This window comes from Oncorhynchus tshawytscha, linkage group LG12 (assembly GCF_018296145.1).
Source record: "Oncorhynchus tshawytscha isolate Ot180627B linkage group LG12, Otsh_v2.0, whole genome shotgun sequence".
NCBI classification, from domain to species: Eukaryota; Metazoa; Chordata; class Actinopteri; order Salmoniformes; family Salmonidae; genus Oncorhynchus; species Oncorhynchus tshawytscha.
Window position 1 is genome coordinate 57,354,862 of NC_056440.1, and position 26,709 is coordinate 57,381,570.

General features: G+C 43.7%; 2 protein-coding genes across 2 annotated transcripts in view; one reads left to right on the forward strand and one right to left on the reverse strand.

Annotated features, from left to right (window-relative positions):
- LOC112232235 (CKLF-like MARVEL transmembrane domain-containing protein 4) lies at nt 1-24,104 on the forward strand. Its single transcript, XM_024399060.2, has 4 exons — nt 1-863; nt 14,864-15,040; nt 19,622-19,720; nt 21,336-24,104. The coding sequence occupies exons 1-4, from the start codon at nt 678-680 to the stop codon at nt 21,498-21,500; spliced, it is 627 nt and encodes a 208-aa protein (XP_024254828.1). The 5' UTR covers nt 1-677; the 3' UTR covers nt 21,501-24,104.
- LOC112263527 (CKLF-like MARVEL transmembrane domain-containing protein 3) overlaps nt 24,103-26,709 on the reverse strand; it is a 5,879-nt gene continuing 3,272 nt past the window's right edge. Inside the window, exons 3-5 of the mRNA XM_024439918.2 lie at nt 26,350-26,445; nt 25,754-25,871; nt 24,103-25,008 (exon numbers count right to left, since the gene is read on the reverse strand). Of these exons, the coding sequence (XP_024295686.1) occupies nt 24,977-25,008; nt 25,754-25,871; nt 26,350-26,445 (246 nt within the window). The 3' untranslated portion in view covers nt 24,103-24,976. The remainder of the gene's footprint in view (nt 25,009-25,753; nt 25,872-26,349; nt 26,446-26,709) is intronic.

A 26,709-nucleotide genomic window follows, 5' to 3' on the forward strand; every position in this document is an offset into this window, starting at 1 on the left:
TACACACATCGGGAAAGCACTTCACTATTTACAATTAGATCCACGGGGATAGTAAAGACTGCCCCCGGGCCCTAAACTACCAGAAGTTACTATATCCGATGGGCGTCTTCAAGCATTTAAATACGGTTTAAAGCGTGTGCATACAGGAATGTGCCGTTTTTTTGGGCGAAGACTTTACATTTACAGCAACCGTAACATAATTTGTATTTCAGCTCAGAACTTTTGGCTACAAACGCCATGGTGTAAAAACGGCATGTCTCGTTTATTTCTGGCCATGATGGATTTTTGTTATTTACATAAGTATCACAAAGGAGCGGAATGTAGCTCGCCTGTTTCTCCAACTCCATGAATAGGTGTTTTCGGTGCGTGCAGAACCAACCAGAATCGTCCCTTACACTAGTGCGCAACTGTAAGGCAATTTGTATCACATTCTTTATGGAAGCAGCATTTGATCATCGAGGAATATTCGCGGAATAAGCATTGTTACCCCTTTTAAAAAATGTTCGCCACAACAAAGTAGCTTGTGTGATCGTCGCATCAAAAGTGAGCTGTTTTTATTTTTTCCCTTTCGCGTATTGCATAAAGTGTTTTTTTTGTTTTCAAAGCCAAACGGTGAGTAAATCCACTGGGCTACTCTACTAAAAGTTCCGGTGCGTGTAGGAGCGTACAGTGAAATCATGAGGAACAGTGAGGAGGCGGAGGGGTTTCATGGCGAGGCCTCCAACACTTCCATGATCTCGGGAGCAAGTAGCCCATACCAGCCCACCACCGAGCCCGTACACTCAAGGAATGTTTTGGGTGGCATTAGGTGTGACTTTGAGTACCTGAAGTCACACTTTGGCATATTAAAGGCCGTTGAAGTGGTAAGTTAAATAATTAAGTCAAATCATTCAACAGACTGCATGACTAGGCTACTGAAGTGTTAAATATGTGCATATAAAAACTTAATTGAACGATGTGCGTTGTAACCTACTGTGTTTGCATTTGTATGCGTGTAGCCTGTGCTTGTCTGTTTTTGAGAGATGGCCTGGTTCTTTAGGCACAGTGACATAATAGTAACCCAGTTTGCATGTGGCTCACCCACAGTCCACTATGCTACACTTTCAAATGTTTTCAAATCCACATTTGTCTCACGTGACGAATACAACTGGTTTAAGACTTTACCGTGAAATCCTTGCGGCCGAGCCCTTCCCAACAATGCAGAGTGTAAAAATAAAATACACATGAAAGGCGCAATATAGAGGGACCAACATTACCATATCAGTGTACGAGGTATTTGAGGTAGATATGCACATGTAGTCAGTACATAATATTGCAATGGAAGTAGCCCAAATAATGACAAATTCCTCTACTAGAAAGAATTCCATATCAACCACTTATAACAATTGTATGACTATTGTTTATTTTCATGAAATCAGCAACATTTCTCTAAACAGTTTACAGGAAGGGGAAACAGAATAGTTCAATGTGGGGTTTGTGCCAGTACACCTAAAACCAGATGTCTAGGTGGGGAGAAAACACAACAACAAAGGAAGATGATGCCACCCAAAGCTATGATAATTCAGCTGCAGAGGAAACGTCTCAGCCAGAGTTTTCTCCCATCTATTGGTGCCAAACTGCTCAGTCGGAGATGGTGCTCTCACATAGCCTACAGATGAAGCACTGGGGAAACCAGTGGAACCAAGGGAATAATTAAGTGCATAAGGGTAACAACCTTAGCTGCCTACTCAGAAGATGCCATGTTCGAATATTGCTTCAATAGCGGTTATAGAACATAATTTGGCGTCTATTCTGCTGTACAGTGGTCAACACAGACTCTTTAAGTGAACTCATTGTATGAAGAGTTTTGATGTTCAGAGGATTCACCAGATTCAATGCCAGAAAAGGCACAGTACCCGACTGACAAGGAGAACAGGGGGAGAGGTGTACCTGGAGAATCACACACACCGGAGATGTCTTTGAGAAATGAGAAAGACATCTGTAGCCTGCGTGTAAAGTCTGTGCTGAGAGCAACTCTCTGTGCCGAGGTGGATGTCTTCTTCTTGGGTCAGATGATACTGACAAAAATAAGCATGTAATTACAATGTCGTAGTTGGAGAAAGCTGACCAACTAGAGGTTACATAAAAACAAACAAAACACTGAGGTCAAACAGGAAGTCATGTCTTTCACCACTGTTACCCAGGGCAAATGTAAATGTGCAGTGGAGACAGCACAACTCCCAGTGACATTACGGCAGGTAGCCTAGTGGTTAGAGCGTTGGGCCAGTAACCAAAAGGTTGCTAGATCGAATCCCCTAGCTGACAAGGTAAAAATCTGTCGTTATGCCCCTGAACAAGGCAGTTAGCCCACTATTCCTAGGCCGTCATTGTAAACAACAATTTGTTCTTAACTGACTTACCTTGTTAAATAAAGGTAAACTATTTTTATTTTTTTACATGTGTTAATGTGACAGGTCTTTCCTATTCATGCAAGTCTAATGTAATACCTGCACTGGGCAGGATGTCTGAATGTCATTATCTCACCTTCACCATGTCTGCGATCCAAGACCTGTTGGCTTCATGGACCTAGTCACTGTATTACCTTATTAGTCTAGCTTTCACAGCCGAGAGCTGCCTACCAGACGAGCTAAATAACTTCTATGCTTGTTTCGAAGCAAGTAATACTGAAACATGCGTGAGAGTACCAGCTGTTCCAGACGACTGCGTGATCACGCTTTCCGTAGCCGATGTGAGTAAGACCTTTAAACAGGTCAACATTCACAAGGCCGCTGGGCCAGATGGATTACCAGGACGTGTACACCGTGCATGCGCTGACCAACTGGCAAGTGTCTTCACTGACATTTTCAACCTCTCCCTGTGTGATGCTGTAATAACAACATGTTTCAAGCAGAACATCATAGTCCCTGTGCCCAGGAACACTAGGGTAACCTGCCTAAATGGCTACCGACCCGTAGCGCTCACATCGCGATACCGATTATTGGAGGACCAAAAAAAGCCGACACCAATTAATCAGACGATTTTTAAAATTGATTTATTTATTTGTCATAATGACCATTACAACAATACTGAATGAACACTTTTATTTTAACTTAATTAATACATCAATAAAATCAATTTAGCCTCAAATACATAATGAAACATGTTCAATTTGGTTTAAATAATGTGAAAACAAAGTGTTGGAAAAGAAAGTAAAAGTGCAATATGTGCCATGTAAAAAAGCTAACCTCTGATATCCGGAAACTATCATTTAAAAACCAAAACTTTTATTCTTTCAGTGAAATACGGAACTGTTCCGTATTTTATCTAACGGGTGGCATCCATATGTCTAAATATTCCTGTTACTTTGCACAACCTTCAATGTTATGTCATAATTACGAAAAATTCTGGCAAATTAGTTCGCAACGAGCCAGGCGGCCCAAACTGTTGCATATACCCAAGAGAAGTGGGTTGCATATACCCAAGAGAATTTCCCTAGTTTAATATTGCCTGCTAACCTGGATTTCTTTTAACTAAATATGCAGGTTTAAAAAATATATACATCTGTGTATTGATTTTAAGAAAGGCATTGATGTTTATGGTTAGGTACAGTCGTGCAACGATTGTGCTTTTTTCGCAAATGCGCTTTTGTTAAGTCACCCCCGTTTGGCGAAGTTGGTCTTCACACATTTCGCAACGAGCCAGGCGGCCCAAACTGTTGCATATAGCCTGACTCTGTTGCACAGAACGCAAGAGAAGTGACACAATTTCCCTAGTTAAAAGAAATTCATGTTAGCAGGCAATATTAATTAAATATGCAGGTTTAAAAATATATACTTGTGTATTGATTTTAAGAAAGGCATTGATGTTTATGGTTAGGTACACATTGGTGCAACGAGAGTGCTTTTTTCGCAAATGCTCTTGTTAAATAATCGTTTGGTGAAGTAGGCTATGATTCAATGATAAATTAACTGGCACCGCATCGATTATATGCAATGCAGGACAAGCTAGATAAACTATTAATATCATCAATCATGTGTAGTTAACTAGTGATTATGTTAAGAATGATTGTTTTTATAAGATATGTTTAATGCAACTAGCACCTTACCTTGGCTCCTTGCTGCACTTGCATAATAGGTAGTCTGCCATGCAGTCTCCTCATGGAGTGCAATGTAATCGGCCGTGATCGGTGTCCAGAAATGCAGAGTACCGATTGTTATGAAAACTAGAAATCGGCCCTAATTAATCGGCCATACCGATTAATCCGTCGACCTCTAGTCTGTGTCCATGAAATGCTTTGAAAGGCTGGTCATGGCTCACATCAACACCATTATCCCATAAACCCTAGACCCACTCCAATTTGCATACCGCACCAACAGATCCACAAATGATGCAATCTCTATTGCACTCCACACTGCCCTTTCCCATCTGGACAAAAGGAACACCTATGTGAGAATGCTATTCATTGACTACAACTCAGCATTCAACACCATAGTGCCCTCAAAGCTCATCACTAATCTAAGGACCCTGGGACTAAACACCTCCCTCTGCAACTGGATCCTGGACTTCCTGACGGGCTGCCCCAGGTGGTATGGGTAGGTAACAGCACAGCCCCACTGATCCTCAACATGGGGGCCCCTCAGGGGTGTGTGCTCAGTCCCTGTTCACTCATGACTGCACGGCCAGGCATGACTCCCAACACCATCATTAAGTTAGCTGATGACACAGCAGTGGTAGGCCTGATCACTGACAACGATGAGACAGCCTATAGGGAGGGGGTCAGAGACCTGACCGTGTGGTGCAAGGACAACAACCTCTCCCTCAACATGATCAAGACAAAAGAGATGATTGTGGACAACAGGAAAATGAGGACTGAGCACGCCCCCATTCTTATCGACAGGGCTGTTGTGGAGCAGGTTGAGAGATTCAAGTAGGGCAGGGCGATATATCAAGTGTTTTTTTAATATATATTCGGGTTTATGTTTTAGCGCGATATGGAAAATGTCTATCGCAAAGAATCGAGGTTATCCACCAATCACAACCCTAGACAGCCTGTCATAAATTGTAACCACGCCGGAGAAGTGTAGCGCCGGTAGGAGTTCCACCAAAATGGAAAGTGAGGAAGCCAGCTCAGGATCATGAGGATGAAATCATCCCCAAAAAGGGCAGCAATGTTTTTTCAGTAATATGGAAGTGGTTCGTTCGGGTTTAAGAGGTCTTATGTTAAGCAAACAAATGTCCTGTGCAAAAGGTGTCAAAAGACAATTGCAACGAAAAGCAGCAGCACAACCAACCTCTCCCATCACCTGCAACTGAAACACACGGGGGAATGGGAGGAATGCGTGAGACTACGCAATGCCAATTCCAGTCGCCCGATTCCCAAAACGCTAAAAGACAAACTACCATAGTCGCATCTTTTTCAAACGTAATCCCTTATGACAAGAAATGTTTGAGGTGGAAGGAGGTAACGGATGCAGTGACCTATTACATAGCCAGGCTTAAAAAGCTGCTAGGTACAGTTGTCCACAAATATCAGCTGCCAAGCTGCAAGTATTTCACAGAAGAAGCCCTGCCACGATTATACACTTGCTACCCGCGAAAGAGTAGCAGAGAACCTTGCTAGTGTTTCATATTTTTCCACCACAGCCAATCTATGGTCAAGCAGAACGTCAGAGCCATACCTAAGTTTGACAGTCCACTACATAAATGAAGACTGGAAATTGCTAAATGTCTGCCTCCAGACGTCTTACTTTCCTGATGATCATATGGGTGAAGTAATAGCCCAGGGTCTCAAAGACTCTCTGGCATCGTGGAAGATGAGCGAAGACCGACAGGTGTGCATGACAGCTGACAACAGGAGTAACCTGATAAAAGCATTGCTCTTGAACAACTGGACCCGCCTGCAGTGCTTTGGGCACAGGCTTCACCGTACCATCGGTAAGTGTGACATTGGATAATTCAAGTGCATTCAAAAAGTTATGTTCAGGCTAGCTGTAGGCTGTATTAGTAGTTTGTGTTAGTAGTCATTCTGCCAATCCAATAGCAAACATCCACAGGCTGTTTTAGTTATAACAAATTAACTAAATTAATACATTTTCAATCAAAATGATTATATAAATTACATGTTCAAACAGCTATTGGTCAAACATGCCTAAACAATAGAATAGACTTAATTTGTTTTGCACAAATAGGCCTTGAGTCCTTGTATATTTTTTTATTTGAATAAAATGTCTTGGCCTTTATTAATTTGTTTAGAGAAAAACAAAAAAAAGCGAGATATATATCATGAATTGTCCAAATCGCTGAAAAAAATTGAGATATTACTTTTAGGCCATATTACACAGCCCTAGCTTCAAGTTACTTGGCGTCGACATCACCAACAAACTAACAGGGTCTAAGCACACCAAGACAGTCGTGAAGAGGGCATGACATAACCTATTCCCCCTCAGGAGACTGAAAAGATTTGACATGGTTCCTCAGATTCGCAAAAGGTTTTACAGCTGCACCATCGAGAGCATCCTGACAGGTTGCATCACTGCCTGGTATGGCAACTACTCGGCCTAAGACCGCAAGGCACTACAGAGGGTAGTGCGTACAGCCTAGTACATCACTGGGGCCAAGCTTCCTGCCATCCAGGACCTCTATACCAGGCGGTGTCAGAGGAAGACCCTAAAAATAGTCAAAGACTCCAGCCACCTTAGTCATAGACTGTTCTCTCTGCTTCCGCACGGCAAGCGGTACCGGAGGGCCAAGTCTAGGTCCAAGTGGCTTCTAAACAGCTTCTACCCCCAAGCCATAAGACACCTAAACATCTAATCAAATGGCTACCCACAAATGGCTACCCTACGCTGCTGTGGGGAGAACAAGTATTTGATACACTGCCGATTTTGCAGGTTTTCCTACTTACAAAGCATGTAGAGGTCTGTCATTTTTATCATAGGTACACTGCAACTGTGAGAGATGTAATCTAAAACAAAAATCCCCAAAATCACATTGTATGATTTTTAAGTAATTAATTTGCATTTTATTGCATGACATAAGTATTTGATACATCAGAAAAGCAGAACTTAATATTTGGTACAGAAACCGTTGTTTGCAATTACAGAGATCATACGTTTCCTGTAGTTCTTGACCAGGTTTGCACACACTGCAGCAGGGATTTTGGCCCACTCCTCCATACAGACCTTCTCCAGATCCTTCAGGTTTCGGGGCTGTCGCTGGGCAATACGGACTTTCAGCTCCCTCCAAAGATGTTCTATTGGGTTCAGGTCTGGAGACTGGCTAGGCCACTCCAGGACCTTAAGATGCTTCTTACGGAGCCACTCCTTAGTTGCCCTGGCTGTGTGTTTCGGGTCATTGTCATGCTGGAAGGCCCAGCCACGACACATCTCCAATACTCTTACCGAGGGAAGGAGGTTGTTGGCCAAGATCTCGCGATACATGGTCCCATCCATCCTCCCCTCAATACGGTGCAGTCGTCCTGTCCCCTTTGCAGAAAAGCATCCCCAAAGAATGATGTTTCCACCTCCATGCTTCACAGTTGGGATGGTGTTCTTGGTGTTGTACTCATCCTTCTTCTTCCTCCAAACAGGGTGAGTGGAGTTTAGACCAAAAAGCTCTATTTTTATCTCAGACCACATTACCTTCTCCCATTCCTCCTCTGGATCATCCAGATGGTCTTTGGCAAACTTCAGATGGGCCTGGACATGCGCTGGCTTGAGCAGGGGGACCCTGCGTGCGCTGCAGGATTTAAATCCATGACGGCGTAGTGTGTTACTAATGGTTTTCTTTGAGACTGTGGTCCCAGCTCTCTTCAGGTCATTGACCAGGTCCTGCCGTGTAGTTCTGGGCTGATCCCTCACCTTCCTCATGATCATTGATGCCCCACGAGGTGAGATCTTGCATGGAGCCCCAGACCGAGGGTGATTGACCGTCATCTTGAACTTCTTCCATTTTCGAATAATTGCGCCAACAGTTGTTGCCTTCTCACCAAGCTGCTTGCCTATTGTCCTGTAGCCCATCCCAGCCTTGTGCAGGTCTACAATTTTATCCCTGATGTCCTTACACAGCTCTCTGGTCTTGGCCATTGTGGAGAGGTCGGAGTCTGTTTGATTGAGTGTGTGGACAGGTGTCTTTTATACAGGTAACGAGTTCAAACAGGTGCAGTTAATACAGGTAATGAGTAGAGAACAGGAGGGCTTCTTAAAGAAAAACTAACAGGTCTGTGAGAGCCGGAATTCTTACTGGTTGGTAGGTGATCAAATATTTATATCATGCAATAAAATGCAAATGAATTACTTAAAAATCATACAATGTGATTTTCTGGATTTTTGTTTTGGGATTCCGTCTCTCACAGTTGAAGTGTACCTATGATGAAAATGACAGACCTCTACATGCTTTGTAAGTAGGAAAACCTGCAAAATCGGCAGTGTATCAAATACTTGTTCTCCCCACTGTACATGTACATAATTACCTCAATTACCTCGACACCGGTGCCCCCCGCACGTTGACACATTGACTCTGTACCTGTACCCCCTCTATATAGCCCCGCTATTGTTATTTACTGCTGCTCTTTAATTATTTGTTATTCTTATCTCTTACTTTTTTAGGTATTTTCTTGAAACTGCATTGTTGGTTAAGGGCTTGTCAGTAAGCATTTCACTGTAAGGTTTACTACACCTGTTGTATTCGGCACATGTGACAAATACAATTTGATTTGATTTGCCCAGCTATGCTATGCTTCCTATGTAAGGGGTTTCATTTGAACGATAGTACAGAGGAGTTGATAACACATTCCTTACATTTACTAACGGCAGCTCGATGAGGAAATATGCTCAAGGTTGACCATAATAGTTTTACGATAGCAGAGCTCCCATCTTTCGGGCTCGGGTTTGACTGTCAGTTGACCTTGGATTGTATATATGCCACTGCCACTGGACAATGATTGACTGACTTGAAGGGCCTCACAGGGGAACTGCTGAGGCCTTGTGTTTTACTATTTAATCCCCCAGAACACTCGTTGTAACTCATCTGCAAATGTGCCCAGTTCTTCCCCAGAACAAGAGCTCTCTCGATGTTAATGGATCATCCCAGTTCAATCCGCATTATCTCAGAGTTGATGATTTGATATTGTTGAACTAAATTCAACTCGTGATAATGGACTTGATGACGAAAAGTTATCCTTCCCTAATAGGCTATTCAGTTACGTAAAATCACGTACGATTTCAGCTATAAATCAAAAGGCATACTTTTATGGGCTAGTGAAGAGGAATGTTCGGTGCTAACCTTGCTGGTCCAATCAGGAGGGTTGTGTGTATAGTATATTTCACATTAGTTAAGTTGAGGTGAAACCCTCCTCCCGTCAGCATGTTTACCTCTCCTAAGGACTTTACTATGGGAACTGTTCCTATAGCCACACCATCTTGGTCTCTGGTCCCGTAGAGGTTGTTGTAACATAAACACTCTGAAGGCCTGAGGTTGACTTGGTGTTACTGGGAGAAGCAGTAGTACCGGGATACTGGCACTATCACTTTCAGAGAACCTTTCTTTGTGTCAGTCTATGAGGAAACTTTACACGGGTGTGAAAAGTCTCGTGACAACAGGCTTTTTGTGGATCTCCTCTAAGCATTTCCACAGAGCTCAAGTCATGTAACCCAATCAGCTCTTACCCAGTCAGCTCTAACCCAATCAGCTCTTACCAATCAGATTTTGACAGTCCCTCCTTTTTGTACTGTTTCTAATGTAATTTACACTGTGGCCTTTATAATACCAAAATAAAACTCCCTTTTCATCTCTTTTGTAGAGTGTTGCCGTTTGGATTAAGTTGTTACATAGCTATTCAATTGTGTCAATGGACCTTGTAATGTAGATATTTTATTGTGGTGATTTAACAAGGGAAAGTTAAATATTATTGAAGGCCCTTTTTGTAGGCTGTGTATGGAGCTAAATTAATTTACCAGATGCTGCTCCGTGTCCGCTAGCAATTCCCATTCTGGAGAGACTGTGTGTTCTGTTCTAGTGTTTCTCTCAGACTGGTCTTTAACAAACACACATGATAGGCGGAGTTTCTGGCTCTACAGACATCTCTGGGTTCAAGAAACAGGAGAAAAACGGTTATTGTTGCACAGATTTCCATGAGCCATTTAGGCCAGGAACGAAATGCACAGGACACCGCCGATCAAATGTCGTTGGAGTGCAGTCTGTGTTGTGATGCCTACCTCCGTTCCTTTTCTGGCCACAACAGATGGTGAACAAGACTGGGTTTCTGACTCCCAAGTGGCCATTGCAAGCAACTCACAATGTAACTAATCCCAGAGATGAACAATGGGAGGTTTTGGAGAAGGGTGGGTGGGGTTGACATATAATCATTAGTTACACACTTACCCAGCATGCATAGTAACCCCATCCCCTCCCCCTCCCTGTCTGACACCTGCTCCACACTGGGCCAGGGAAGGGCTGCTTTTATCACGACTCGGCGATGACTTCATCCACTGCATCCACCCTCCACCCCCAGTCTGGACACGTCCATGTTGTAAATGTCACACTGTGTGCACCCAGGCAAACACAGCTCTGATGCGGTTTCAGTTGGCTGCCACAGAGAAAGACATGGGCCCGAATGAATTCCTCGCAGAGGTACCTACTGCAAGTGTGGCCTTGAAAAAGATTTGCCGCTCTGAAATAATAATATTTTTGGATGCACGTGACTGTGTGCATGCTTGTGTGTCTGCGTGAGATTGAGTGTTTGGCCCTTCGCAAGGCTGTAATTCCAGTACAAGGCTGTAATTGCAGCAGATGTGTAACGTGTGAAGGGTGGTTAGCCAGAGAACCTGTCAGGAGTGTAGCCTAAGCGCTCTCCTGCCTCAACAACTCTATGTGTCAGAAACAGAGGAGTGTTGTGATGAGAAGCCCTGTTGCAGTCCCCTGTTCTGTTCATTAACTTGGGCTGACAGGTTTAAGAAACAGCCCGGGGCTTGGGAAAAGAGGTGAGGAAAGGTCAGAAGGAACACGACCAGCTGCCTCCCTGCTGCTCCCATCAGGATCTGGTCCAATATGCTGGTTGGTTTGCTCCCTGCACTTATCATGTCCGTTGTCTTCTATCTCAGGCAACTAAGATGCCAGTTTTGCAGCAAATTCTGACATTGACAATATTGCTCTGTTCTATAGAAAACTGTTGTTGTCAGATGGATGATTAACTCATCCTCACGATATCACAAACTTGTTCTTCAGGATAATATATGACTTGGATGGAGAGAAAGAGTGGCTTCTGATCAGCAGTGTGTTTCACCCAGAAAAAGACAGGTTGGATTGGGCCTTGACACTGCGCCAACATATTTTATAGAAAATGTGTTTTGTTTTCATGAACGTTTTTAATATTACAGATGGATTGGTCTTTTGTCCAACTTCATAATTATGGTAATTCTTTACACATAAATCATAGGATTCATATTGTCTCCAACGCCATTACAGATAATTGTACAGAGGTGAGATGTTTTTCTCTGTCTAAAGATAATATCACGGCTAAAAAGGGAGGTGAATCTACATATTCAAGTCCCACTGTTGCCATGGAAATCGTTGTCTGTCAATCACCCTTTCCATTTAACCAGTACAAAACAGGAGACGGCTCTTCACAGAGAGTTCTGGCTCAATCTGCATTTCAAAAGAGCATGGAAAACAGACAAGAAATTTGAGCAGGTCTTACATTATAGAAACATCATGAAGTGTACGCGTGTGCAAATCTGGGTGTCTCATGGCTTCTTGATAAGGTTTGTTAGGGATGGATTCTTTAGGTTAAATCTCAGACTTGGTATTGGTACTTTTAGAGTTCTTGTCACGCCCTGACCTTAGAGATCCTTTTTATGTCTCTATTTGGTTTGGTCAGGGTGTGATTTGGGGTTGGTATTCTATGTTCTATTATTTGTATTTCTATGTTTTGGCCGGGTAGGGTTCTCAATCAGGGACAGCTGTCTATCGTTGTCTCTGATTGGAACCATACTTAGGTAGCCCTTTTCCCTCCTTTCTTTGTGGGAAGTTGACTTTGTTTATGGCTCATAGCCTTTAGCTTCACGGTTTGTTTTTGTAGTGTTTATTGTTTTGTTCGGTGTCTTTTTTTCAAAATAAAAAGAGAAATGTACGCTCACCACGCTGCACCTTGGTCCTCTTCTTTTAACGGCCGTGACAGTTCTGGCCGTAAACAGATCCTCAGACGCTTGGCTGTCCCAAGTCCATGTGGGGAGCCGTAGACTGTCATAAAGTCATGTGACTTCCCTGTCAAAGCTGTGAAACCAAGCATCTGCATAAGACACCTGAAGGCTCCCCTTAGGAACAGGCTTTTTGAAAAGTGGTGGGAGGAGAGAGAGAAAGAAAGGAAAGAGATTCCGTGTGTGTGTGTGTGTGTGTGTGTGTGCACGAGCGCATACATAAGAGTGTGATGTCACTTTTGATGATGATACCAAAATAGTTGTATCTCCCTCTCTTTCTCTCTTTCTCTCTTCCTCAGGCACTGAGTGATGTGACTAGGGATTGGTCCATTAGCCACCTTTTAGCTTTCTCAAGGTGGTGTGAATGTATACATGGCAAGGGTGCTAAGTGTGTGCATTAGCATGCCTGTAATTCTCCGACTTCCTGTCACAGAGCTCATACATTTTTGATGATACAAGCTGGACTGGGCCCATTATTCCAGAAGGAACAGATTCTTTATTTAGATCTGTCAGGCAACTAGATCCGGTCTGAGCCCGGCCCAGATGGGACAAAGCCTGGAATATGTATGCGTGGTGATGGCGGTGGTTCTGTCTCCCTCAGGCTCACGCGGACCAACCTGTAATCTGCTGGTCTGAGGTTTGTGGAGAGCCGGGCTGATTGCAACGGAAATCCTTAAATAACACATTAACCTCTGAGTTCTCCCCCATCACTGTGGTGGAGGAGGGAAAATATATCAGTTAACTGTTCACAATGAGGTTGTGGGCTCCTCTCACTCACTTCCCAAGGCAATGCCACTCCATCAGCACCAGTCACCCCAGTCTCATCAAAGTTATTGAAACGTTGGTGTAAGGTGAAAGAAACGTGGTTAGTGTCACTAGTTGATATATACACTGCTCAAAAAAATAAAGGGAACACTTAAACAACACAATGTAACTCCAAGTCAATCACACTTCTGTGAAATCAGACTGTCCACTTAGGAAGCAACACTGATTGACAATAAATTTCACATGCTGTTGTGCAAATGGAATAGACAACAGGTGGAAATTATAGGCAATTAGCAAGACACCCCCAATAAAGGAGTGGTTCTGCAGGTGGTGACCACGGACCACTTCTCAGTTCCTATGCTTCCTGGCTGATGTTTTGGTCACTTTTGAATGCTGGCGGTGCTTTCACTCTAGTGGTAGCATGAGACGGAGTCTACAACCCACACAAGTGGCTCAGGTAGTGCAGCTCATCCAGGATGGAACATCAATGCGAGCTGTGGCAAGAAGGTTTGCTGTGTCTGCCAGCGTAGTGTCCAGAGCATGGAGGCGCTACCAGGAGACAGGCCAGTACATCAGGAGACGTGGAGGAGACCGTAGGAGGGCAACCACCCAGCAGCAGGACCGCTACCTTCGCCTTTGTGCAAGGAGGAGCAGGAGGAGCACTGCCAGAGCCCAGCAAAATGACCTCCAGCAGGCCACAAATGTGCATGTGTCTGCTCAAACGGTCAGAAACAGACTCCATGAGGGTGGTATGAGGGCCCGACATCCACAGGTGGGGGTTGTGCTTACAGCCCATCACCGTGCAGGACCTTTGGCATTTGCCAGAGAACACCAAGATTGGCAAATTCGCCACTGGCGCCCTGTGCTCTTCACAGATGAAAGCAGGTTCACACCGAGCACATGTGACAGACGTGACAGAGTCTGGAGACGCCGTGGAGAATGTTCTGCTGCCTGCAACATCCTCCAGCATGACCGGTTTGGCGTTGGGTCAGTCATGGTGTGGGGTGGCATTTCTTTGGGGGACCGCACAGCCCTCCATGTGCTCGCCAGAGATATCCTGACTGCCATTAGGTACCGAGATGAGATCCTCAGACCCCTTGTGAGACCATATGCTGGTACTGTTGGCCCTGGGTTCCTCCTAATGCAAGACAATGCTAGATCTCATGTGGCTGGAGTGTGTCAGCAGTTCCTGCAAGAGGAAGGCATTGATGCTATGGACTGGCCCGTCCATTCCCCAGATTTGAATCCAATTGAGCACATCTGGGACATCATGTCTCGCTCCACCAACGCCACGTTGCACCACATACTGTCCAGGAGTTGGTGGATGCTTTAGTCCAGGTCTGGGAGGAGAACCCTCAGGAGACAATCCGCCACCTCATCAGGAGCATGCCCAGGCGTTGTAGGGAGGTCATACAGGCACGTGGAGGCCACACACACTACTGAGCCTCATTTTGACTTGTTTTAAGGACTTTACATCAACGTTGGATCAGCCTGTAGTGTGGTTTTCCACTTTAATTTTGAGTGCGACTCCAAATCCAGACCTCCATGGGTTGATAAATTTGATTTCCATTGATCATTTTTGTGTGATTTTGTTGTCAGCACATTCAACTATGTAAAGAAAAAAGTATTTAATAAGAATATTTCATTCATTCAGATCTAGGATGTGTTATTTTAGTGTTCCCTTTATTTTTTGAGCAGTGTAGTTATCATGACTAAATGGCATGCCTCAAATGATGAATTAACAATATAAAAACAGAAAGCTGTCCTGAACGTTGGCTCTCCTTCTGATTGAATGGATTTGTATGGGTTGATGTGGGTAGTATCATAACGACACACTCTCTACCCACTCTACTGTAGGACTGTATGTTTATAGTTTATTTTAAGGCTGTCCTTGACCTGTCCCTCTTCCTCCTCCCTCTCCGCAGGCCTTGGCCCTCATAGCCTTCATCTGCATAGAGACCATCATGCTGTGCCTACCCTGTGGAGGGGTCTACTTCTTTGAGTTTGTCAGCTGCAGTGCCTTTGTAGTCACCGGCGTCCTCCTCCTCATCTTCAGCCTGAGTCTGCACACCAAAGTGCCCCACGTCAACTGGAGCCTGACGGTGTGTATCCCACCAACACACACTGACCAATCACATCCTCTTACTGGTTTAGATGTCAATGATTTCTTATTTTACCTTTATTTAACTAGGCAAGTCAGTTAAGAACAAATTCTTATTTTCAATGACTGCCTAGGAACAGTGGGTTAACTGCCTGTGCAGGGGCAGAACGACAGGTTTAAATACTGACTAGTTTAAATACAGTGCTATTTTATAGGTATGAGAGCAACTTGACATGAAGGTTGTTCAAGTAAAAGTTGATCAGTTGAACCGAGGGTAAACTGAATTTGCTGAAAGTGCACTTGCCTATAAAATGTGGGCGACAAATGAGTTTAAAAAAAAAGTGCAGTCATAGCAAATGTCAGTGGTGGGTATGCTGGACCCTTTGAAAAAGTATGGCAACACTGCACCGTGTCAACACAGCATCTTTGTGTCTCCATAATTCAATATGTCCATATCTCATTCTAATGATGTGCTATTTGATCCTGTCATCTCAAACCTGTGTTCGGTGGTATGTTTGGTAATGCTCTATTGCTGTCTTGGGAGTATAGGGGAGCTGTTCCCTCACCTAAGAAAATGAGCACAGCCTTGGGCTTCATCATAAAGCTCTCCGAGGTAACCTTTTTACGAAGAGTTGGTGAGTGTAGGCTCCTGGAAACTACACATTTGGTTCGAGGTCATTTGATTATTCAGATACATTGTTGGCTGTTCTTTTTCTCTCCCTGCCCTCCTGGTGATCTGTGTGACGCCGTGTCTCTGGATGGGGTGGCGTTGTGGCGTTGGTCTGTCTTGTGCTAGGCAGAGACTGGACCTCTTTTTGTGGCATTGCCTACAACGGCCATGCATTGTCTCAGCTGGCTTGCTCTGTTGTCTCTCCACACAAAGACTTTCAAATGCCCAACTGCCATGCCAGGGAGAGACAGCACAGAGAAGGGTGACCACACACAATGCCGTTTTCAATGTGGGTGAGTGCTGGCCTAATGAAGGAAGGGAAAGTTTTTGCTCAGAAATGAGGAGGCTGGGAACAGAAATCTCAGTACACGCACGAGTGAAATAGCAGCCTGTGGGAGAACCTGAAGTGGCCCCTTGACTGGATCTTTGACAATGTGCCAAGTAGAGTCTCCCTTCTGAGTGTGAGAGCATGCTGTATGCTGATCTGGTTTGCAGGTTCTCCCTTTCTCACTTTACTACAGATCCTTCTGTGCCAGCTCCTTATGGAAATCAGGCAGTGCATCGGTTTGAGTGGAGCGACGGTTTCTGTTTAGATGGATGAACCTGTGGCAAATCACAAACAACATATTACTGATTTACTTTGCTTGACTACTGATGAAACATGAGACACAGTGCATTCCTCTTGAATATGTAGCCGTATGGTTTATTTTCCTTGATTCTTGGCATCTGTTGAAATAGTGTGCAATACCGTCCTGTTTGTGTGTGTGTTAGTAGTCTCTGCTGTTTGTTGAATTGAATGTATTCTGCAATGTGTTTTTGGTGACTTTTCTTCCATGAAGTCTACTCCCACTTCAGAGAGTTTGTCTAGATATGCGTGCTTCCTGTTGCCTTAATCCTTGTCTAAATCAGCATAAACACGCAGCTGAAAACATTTGGTAGAGCCATTTGAAGGGGATGTAGCTACTAGAGCCTCGACAGCCCTCCTCATCGAAAGACCACTCCTAACACTCACACTTTCTGGCTTCCAGAGAGTCCCTGACTGCTCTGCCAAATGCTGAGCTTGCTGACATCTCCCCGTCTCCCAAAGAAGCCAGTAAGTCTAAGGGGCCTTCCTGCCTCTCTGCCTCCGGGCTGAGGTTGAAGGAGGGGTTGGAGAAGTGTGTCACTCTGCAGAGAGAGAGAAAGCGAGAGGCAGTGGTTTGACTGGGGTATTTAAAGGCAGGCGCTCCATCTTTTGCTACTGCTTTACAAACCGCCGCTGTGCATGTGGAATGTGGGAATGGTTTCTCCCAGAGAGTATTGTGCTGGGGTGAGCTGGACCTGAAGTGAGCTGGATCTAGGGTGAGCTGGACCTGAAGTGAGCTGGATCTAGGGTGAGCTGGACCTGAAGTGAGCTGGATCTAGGGTGAGTTGGACCTGAAGTGAGCTGGATCTAGGGGTGAGTTGGACCTGAAGTGAGCTGGATCTAGGGTGAGCTGGATCTGCGGTGAGCTGGATCTAGGGTGAGCTGGACCTGAAGTGAGCTGGATCTAGGGTGAGCTGGACCTGAAGTGAGCTGGATCTAGGGTGAGCAGGATCTGGGCTGAGTAGGATCTGGGGTGAGCTGGACCTGAAGTGAGCTGGATCTAGGGTGAGTTGGATCTGCGGTGAGCTGGATCTGGGGTGAGCTGGACCTGAAGTGAGCTGGATCTGGGGTGAGCTGGATCTAGGGTGAGCTGGATCTAGGGTGAGCTGGACCTGAAGTGAGCTGGATCTAGGGTGAGCTGGATCTAGGGTGAGCTGGATCTGGGGTGAGCTGAATCTAGGGTGAGCTAGATCTAGGGTGCGCTGGATCTGGGGTGAGCTGGATCTGGGTTAAGCTGGATCTGGGGTGAGATGGATCTGGGGTGAGATGGATCTGGTGTGAGATGGATCTGGTGTGAGCTGGATCTGGGGTGAGCTGGATCTAGGGTGAGATGGATCTAAGGTGAGCTGGATTTGGTGTGTGTAGTAGAGGGAGCATGGCAGTATTGACGCTGATAAATCAGTCCAGTAACTCCAGTTGGACCAGTGTATGCTGTGCTGTTACTATTGTGTTGGTGATGGTGGTGTGTCCAGTGGGAGATCCAGCTCTACAAGATAGCCTAGCGCCGCTGTAGAAACACATCAGACAGATTAAACCCCAGGAAAAACAGCACTTTTCACAGTTTTACATCCCACTGAGCACCGTTTGCTTTCTCTTCACACATTTTGCCGAACAGATCACACTCAGACACACTCTCTATACCTACCACACACACAGACTGCATATACAGGGAGTGAGGCATTAGAGAGGATTTGCCCTAGATCTGAAGCCAAGTGTGAGACTCAGGCTTGATTTGTCTCTGATTGATTCCAGTGTATGTGTGGTTTGGTGGTCTGAGCTGTACATGCGTGTTGGTGCAAAATAGGGAGACTTGAGTCTGGTCTGGCCAGTATTCTGGTTTTGAGGTTCTCACTTGGCTAGTGTTCTGTCTTGAGTCTGGTTTGGCCAGTGAGTCTGTGGGAGAAAGTTGGTGTCATGTGAGACGATGTGGGTTATGACTCCCATCACAACAATTCACATGGGGGGCCTTGCCCCAGTCATGCTGGGACATTTATTAAGCATACACTGAAGGACCGGTCAGCCAGCCAGAACAACACATCCTGAAAGCTCACGGAGACACAGTGTCCTATGTTCATGTGAATAATCAGATCCTTGTACAAGGACCTTCGGTGATTGGCTTCAGCGCCAATTACTATCAACAGAGACCAAGAGAACAGCACAAACAATTCCAAACATTTAGATAGCTGATGGATTGACAAGTATGACAAAGATGTGGGTTACAGAGACTCTAAATATGCAGCTTTGATATGACAGAAACTCAAAAAATGATATCTTAATATGTTACTTAAATATTACAATTCTGAAATACAGCATGAGCATACCGTACCAGTCAAAAGTGTGAACACACCTACTCATTCCAGTGTTTTTCTTTATTTTTACTATTTTCTACATTGTAGAATAATAGTGAAGACATCACAACTATGAAATAACACACATGGAATCATGTAGTAACCAAGAAAGTGTTAAACAAATCAAAATATGTTTTATATTTGAGATTCTTCAAAATAGCCACCCTTTGCCTTGAGAGCTTTGCACACTATTGGTATTCGCTCAACCAGCTTCATTAGGTAGTTACCTGGAATGCATTCAAATTAATGTGTGCCTTGTTAAAAGTTAATTTGTGGAATTTCTTTCCTTCTTAATGCATTTGAGCCAATCAGTTGTGTTGCAACAAGGCAGGGGTGGTATACAGAAGCCATTTTACACCCCCTGTCTCCTGTTCATAAGAACTGCATCCTGCCCACTAAAAGACCCACGCTCCACCAAGCCTCAGGCCACCCTTCTCATCTCCATCCATCCGTCCGTCTGACACTCTCTCCCATTAGAGCTGGACACCACAGAGTTACCACTTTCTATCACATCAAAAACATGGTGGAAAAAAATGTGTGTGTGGTTTTAACCGCTAGATGGGTAGCTTCTTCTTCAACTGCCCTGTTGGTTAAGGGCTTGTATGTAAGCATTTCACGGTAAAGTCTACACTTGTTGTATTCGGCGCATGTGACCAACAGAGTTTTTGTTTATTCTTGTTATCTGAGGTTCCTTTGAGAAACACTGCTGTTTTTTGTCTTCTTTATGGGTAAAGTTGTTATATCACATGACCCTAAAACATTACTCAACATAGTCTCTGCACGACATGGCGAGAGAAGCTAGTACTAACCCCTCGTATGTATGTACAGTAACTATCAGTCTAAACGTGACCTGTTAATTAATATGCGTGGTCTGTCTGTCTGTCTGTCTGTCTGTCTGTCTGTCTGTCTGTCTGTCTGTCTGTCTGTCTGTCACCACAGGACCTGGTCAACACTGCAGCCAGCACCGTCTTCTTCTTCCTGGCTTCTGTGGTCCTGGCTGCTCTCAACCACAAGTCCGGTGCCGAGATCGCAGCAGTGGTGGGTTCCCCCTGTCCCGCCCCACTGCATCCTCATCCTGGTCACTCCCCTCGTGACCCCCTGACCCGGGCCTTCTCGGGAGTGACCACCCTGTTTATCAGTCTGTCTTTCTCCTTTCACCCCCTCGTCCTCTCTTCCCTTACTCCCCGCTCTCTGTGAAAGAGTTCTTTGATCCGTTATTGTGCCACGCAAAGAACAGTGGCTGGTGTTACATGACCCACTGGATTTCTGTTGTTTGAAGAGTTGCCTACATGTATCTAAAATATACATCAGGGAGCTTTACTACAAAATGTGATGTTCAGAGGTATGTTCAATAATCAAATTGAATGCAAGACATTTAGCGATTAGCTACAAGCCTCCCTGAAGTTTTTCTGTTGATTTTCTTTTCTTTGTCTGTCCATGTTATACTGCATTTCCTGTTAACTGCTGCCCCCCTGTGGAAGGTAGCCTGAACTGCATTTCACCAAGTCAATATGGCATTTCCTCCCCACCTACGGTATAATAAATCCAAAATAGAATTGCTGCTACATCAAGTTAATTGACAGTGTGAGAGGTTTGACGATCAGTTGGCCAGGCAGTAATTGGCCAGCCCAGGTGCAAAGTGTTCATGTTCAGGGAAAGTGCTGGGAGCTTGATGATGTGTGAGCAGAGCCACAGTGAATGTTCATGGCTCCATTGGCCACCCTGCTGCTGCCACATCCACACTATTTACTGACTCAGTCCCTCCCTGGAGGTTATGAGCTGATTTCTGATTCCTGTCCTGTCAGCTCTGAGCTGTGACATGGACGTTTACTCTGGAGTTCAGCCCCAATCCCCTGGTTGGAGAGAGAGAGAGAGAGAGGTCACACCTCATTGGTTTCTCTCTCATTTTGCTCTCTTGTTTCATTCTCTTTTTCGCTCTACCTTTTCTCTTTCTCTCGGTCTCTTTCTCTTTTGACTATTAACCCTCTTTGTAACCCTCAACCTAATTTTGATGTCTCTCCCTTTCGTTCCTTGCACCGCTCACTCCATGATCTCTTGCAGATGATGTGAATTGTCTGGCAAGGCTGACTTGTTTCCTTACACATAAGAAAGCATGCAAGTCCTCGCACACACGGCTGGTCCCTTGATTCCTGTGGTTGTGCATGAGGCTGGATCAGCAGAACTGTGTACTACGGGCGCCCGGCCGGTGGCCTGGGGATTTGTGCTGAGTCGTTTATGGTACAGATGTTCTCAGCAGGAAGTTTCTATTAAACATCCTGGGCTTTTTTCAGGCCTGGAAGGGGCCAGTGAAAAGCCCTGGGCTCTCCTGCTGGGGAGGGATGGAGGGAGCCGTGGGAGGTGTGTATTTGTTGAATCCCACTCTTGTCTATTTCTTTAGGGGCGTAGACTGTATAAAGGGCTGCGATTTGGAAAGGGATTAGACACGTTGTGTGTGACTTTTTAATCAGCCAAATGTCTTGCTGTAATTATACAGTAGTCCCCATTTGAGATGTATTTACTACTGGGACTATTAGGAAGGACTGGAGGGAGGTGTCATTTCCTCCTGTACTACTTGGAAACCCACATTTATTTTAAGATCATAGTAACAGAAATTCTGTTGTGTTGACTCATGTTTCTGTAACTTCCTGTGCAGGTCTTTGGCTTCCTGGTGACGTGTGTGTACGCTGTGAACACCTTCCTGGCGGTGAAGAGATGGCGTATGGGTGATGGGCGCTCAGTGGCGGTCCAGACCAGTGAGTACATGCGAGCCCGCACTGCCTCCCGGGGAGAGATGGAGGCACGGCCTGACCTGGCCTGATGGAGTTGACATTCTGAGACCAAGACTGACATTTAGGGCTTCTATCTTACCATACCCTCTCTCCGACTACCCCCTAGTGACATAACCAATCACCGTACCCACTCCATGGATGAGCACTGCAGCCTCTTTACTTGTGGGTCTCGCTTGGCGAGAGTCCCCCAAGGCCTGGACCCAGAGCCCTATCCCCCTGAGTGTACCAATACACAGACTGGCTCAGAGATCTACCTCTGTCGACGGTCATCAAGAGCATTGATTTGATATGAATGAAGTGTTTTTCTGGTTTTGAATTCAGCGTGGTTTGAAATCTTGCACCAGTGTTTGGTAAATGCTCTTGTCTGTGTGACTTGGTATCTATGGCCACCAGCACGTACTGTACAGGGTTTGGTGGTTGTTTTATTTGCAATACGTACAGGTAGCACTGTGTTTAGATATGGATTTTTTTTAAACACTACAGATCTGACACACAAAGAGAACAACAATTTAATAAATTCAATTGATTGATTTTTTTTTTGTAACGTGAACTTGAAAAAAAAGGACCAAAAGCTTAGGCCTATTCGTTACGGCGGATCAACCGGTTATTAAGTTTTTATGAACTCCGATACTCCTGAAACACATTCCCAACACAGTTCAGTTCCACAATGCCATTACAGCTCAGTTGTCTCTCTCTGTAGAATATGTAAAGTAACCCTCCTCAGTGTATCTCACTAATACACAACAACCGAACCACATGGACGTTTGAAGGAAGATTGAAGGTATTTGTTTTTTACTATTTTGTTTTATTGAAGGACTTTTGATTGACAGTTTCTTCAGAAAATATTCACACCCTTTGACTTATTCCACATTTTGTTGTGTTACAGTCTGAATTCAAAATGGATGAAATAGATTTTGTCTCACCCATCTACACACAATAACCCGTAATGACAAAGTGAAAACATGTTTTTACTTTTTTTTTGTGCTAATTTATTGAAATTCAGGCTGTAACACAACTATATGTGGAAAAGGTAAAGAGGTGTGAATACTTTTGAAGGCAATGTAGTTTGTGTGGGTGCTATTTGTAAGAGTATGAATGTGACGTGTATAGGCGTTGTACCTATAGTATATCTGGCCTAGTGAGTGACAGACAAATTGCACAGTGGTACATTACTAACATGGTGGTACGTTTGATAATTGAGCGAAATACTGATAAACGGGTGCTGGTCGAGGTCAGCGTCCATAGCACATCTCAGGTATTGGCTGACTCATCATTTATGTTCTATTGTCTGTTTCAAACTTAAATGTGGCCGCCTTAATAATTGGGTCCACGGCATACTCATTCACAGAATGGCGCACCAATGTATCTCAGTTGAATATGTGATCTTATTCATCTTATATAGCATACATAATCACATATCTTATTTCATAAAACACCCTCGCAGTCAATTTAACTTCCTGGATTTTTTTTTTTTTGGTACAGACAAACAGAGCAAGGAACATTGAATTCACATTTATGGAGATGTAGCCTGTTCATATGTGCAAGTTTGTACTGAATGTGTCTCGGATGAAGGACTTTTAGAAATGTTAACGTGTTCGTTCTGGTCTTTGTATTTTTTGTTCTAAATAGTATTGTGTGTTGACATCTACACAACATTGTGATTCCGGGTGTTCTGTATCCCACTGACCCTGCTGGTGATACCGTATGTATATGTGGATTATGGTAAAGATACCCTCAGAGGAACTGCTCATGGTGGATGCTTTATGTGTACTGAAGTGCACCCACTCCTAGTTGTGGGACATCTTACAAATGTTTTAAAAGATGCCATCTTTGTCAAAGTGATCATATTTTGTGTTCAGAGTTGATGAACCAATATTCTTTGTGAGGACAGTGGGAACAAACTTAAGGCCTAACTACATTAATGACTTTGTAGGTGAGGGCAGGGACATTGCACATCTCAAATTGCAGATTTAATTTGAATGAATTGACCATAATCACTGTTGATTATGATTGAAACTGTGTGAAGAATAGACAATCAAATGTGTGTATTTATGTCTCTCTATTCAGGACTCGGTTGATTGTTTTAAGTCGTATATTATGCCTTGACTTCACAGTAGTGGATCCATCTCCTTTATCTAGCAATACATTATGCTCTAACATACAGTAATAGGCCATGTGAGTGCATATGTAATCCTTGCTTTAACTAGTAGTGAAATGACGTGACTATAGTGGAACAATACAAGTTAATGCTTCGTGATGTCCTTAACAATCCAGAGCACACTGTAAATATAACCTAATATTTTGAGATGGGTGTATTTATCTTACAGTAACGTCCTTAAAACAACTTTACCGACAGTGCTTCGTGCAGAGGTTATTGCTTGTGTCAAGGTTTTGAACCACTCAACATCTGAAATGGCTTATCATAAAGTGAAGACTTAACTGCTCTTTATCTTTTTTAAGGTTTGACCTTGATTTTCTTAAATGCTCGGTCACTGATACAAGTATTTATTGTACTCTAGGAAGCAGTATTAAAGTCTGTATTGTTGTATGTAAAGAATTTTCTGTCGATTTAACAAAACTATAGTTTGTGGTGACAAACTTGTCTCAAAATAAATGGGTTTGGAAATACTGTTGAACATGTCTTCATTTTTTTTATTAAACAAATTAAAGCTTACAAATAGCTGAAAATCAACCGATTTCTTTCTTATTTTCTTTACATGACCTGCAAATTGACAAATGTTTGATGTACAAACCTGGTAAGAAAACCCTTCTGAATAGGAAAACATTTTGGTGTACCATTTTCAATAATTGAATGCAGTCCTACCCCATTTGCAGTTTACATTTCAAAACACAATCACAAAAGTCTCCCAGTGCTTCTCCGTGATTAAAAGCTTTCGGAATTGGAAGAAAAGAGAAGACAATATTCTGCTGACAAATCAAATTCAAACAGGAAGTTGCCATTTAGGAAGTAGCTAAGTGCCATGCACAGTCAGTCTTCTCAGCTCAGTGAACATAGATCTATCACAAAATGATTTAAACGCTAGGATATCACATCAGATACAGCAACATTTTCAATAAAGGACACCAGAAAATGAAAAATCAAGCAAAGCAAGTATGATGATCGGACAGACGGTGTAACCAGCCAACCAGCTGCCAATCTTTTCAATTGTGTAAAAATGTAGTGTCATCTGCCTTTGTTCCCCATGCTCCTCTTGGTATTATGGAGGCTGAGCAACTGTAAACCAATAGCCATCACTAAAAATACCACAGTTCATTCACAGCTTCAGAAATGTATTTCAGGGTTTGGGCAATTTTAGAGCATTTGGAAAAGAATAATGTAACTGTAATTGATCATTTGTATGTGCCAACATTCCAAAGCGCTAAAGACCTGTTTTCACGTCGGTTTAAAATGAAATGTGAATCCTTCGGGATGCCGTTGACGTCTGCAGAATGGATGTCTTCCTGCCAGGCATGGTGGACACATGGACCCTGGGCTAGAACCTCTTCAGTCCGAGTCAGAGTCTGAGTCATTGTACTCTATAACACAGAAGAAAAAAAAAACTTTTACACTGAGGGTATAAGCAATGCATGTCTTTGTCTGTCTGTGCCTATCCCTTTCAAAGAGGGAAGTGAAGGCCTGTGGTCTCTGCCCTCCTTATGCAATGATCAGGAATTAAAGTTAGAGATTAATATAAAAGTCTATATAATCGTGGAAGCCAATCGTGATAGGTAAAAACACATACAACATAGATGATTAAAGATTTAATATAAATGTTATTAACATAGTAACAACTAGGTTGTGATCAGATACAGTTTCATGGCAAATGAGAAATCATAATTCAGATGTTACCATGTTTTGTTTATTGAATAGATTAGCTACTCAGCATGGTCAGAACGAAGCACAATCTGCAAAGATTATCACAGACGATGTGCTGACTCCCCAAACACACTCCATGAGTATTCACTCCCACTGACCTATGGGACCCTTGGCTGAGTGAACTTGAGCAATGTCGTCCACAATGTGGCTTATGATTTCTATCAGCAAACTGCAAGTTTATTTGTTTTCCTAAACTGCCCAAACAAATTTTATTAGAACTGACAGAAACAAAAACCCTGAATGGAGGGTCAGCACTAAGTTCTCATTTCTATATTTCCTGTAGCCATTTTGTGGGAAGAACAGGGAAGGACTGAATGTTTCTGAGGAGTGTACAGTATGCAGCATTTGAGACATGTAGATTTACATCAGACTATATACTAGACATGATTTGAAAGAACACTTTACCTGAGGTTCTTGGTGGCTCGTCACCTGAGTCCCCTCCTTGTTTGAGGAAATTAGCCAGGTCATTAAAGATGAAGTAAAAATCTAGAGCAAAAACAATGGTGGCAATGAACCCAAACACCTGGAGGGAATGAAAGAAAAGAAAACCTTTGATATCAACATGAAACAGCTAGTAAATCCAGAAGGGGGTGAATTGTCTGACAGAAGCTAGCTGTAACATGATATCCAGACACAATGAAGTAATGCAGCGGAGTAACCAGACATGACTTCTGAGTTCAACCTTAACTTCAGAGTTCAATGGGTATACATACTGTACATCAGGGGTGTCAAAGTCATTCCATGGGAAGCCTAGTGTCTACAGGTGTTTTGTTTTTTTTGCCTTTCAATTAAGACCTCGACAACCAGGTGTGGGGAGTTCCTTACTAATTAGTGACCTAAATTCAACAATCAAGGACAAGGGAGGAGCGAAAACCCACAAACACTCAGCCCTCGGTGGAATGAGTTTGACGCCTGTGCTGTAAATGCTGAGGAGATACAACTCCGATCGTGGCATGGGCTTGATGAGAGATGTGTGGATAGTGTCAAAGAGCATTTCTTACCCCTGCTGCTTTAGAGGCCCCGTCTGTGAACTTGGAAACTGATATTATGGAGATGATAAAAAAGATAATGGACGCACTGACACAGCGCAGAAAATCCTAAAAGAGAGATAATACAAATTAAAATGTAGTTTTCACACTTGTTTTAAAATTGGCTATCATCCCTACTGTACCCAAGTGGACTATAAATATACTGAGTGTACAAAACATTATGAACATCTGCTCTTTCCATCAGATAGACTGACCAGGTGAAAGCTATGAGCCCTTATTGATGTCACTCATTAAATCCACTTCAATCCCTTCAATCAGTCCACTCTGGCTCCCGAGTGGCGCAGCGGTCTAAGGCACTGCATCTCAGTGTAA

What these genes read in the sequence shown, in the direction of transcription:
- LOC112232235 (XM_024399060.2), top strand. Translation starts at nt 678, where the DNA reads ATGAGGAACAGTGAGGAGGCGGAGGGGTTTCATGGCGAGGCCTCCAAC. An exon ending in TATTAAAGGCCGTTGAAGTG is followed by an intron (nt 864 to 14,863) that starts GTAAGTTAAATA and finishes CCCTCTCCGCAG; the next exon opens with GCCTTGGCCCTCATAGCCTT. An exon ending in ACGTCAACTGGAGCCTGACG is followed by an intron (nt 15,041 to 19,621) that starts GTGTGTATCCCA and finishes CTGTCACCACAG; the next exon opens with GACCTGGTCAACACTGCAGC.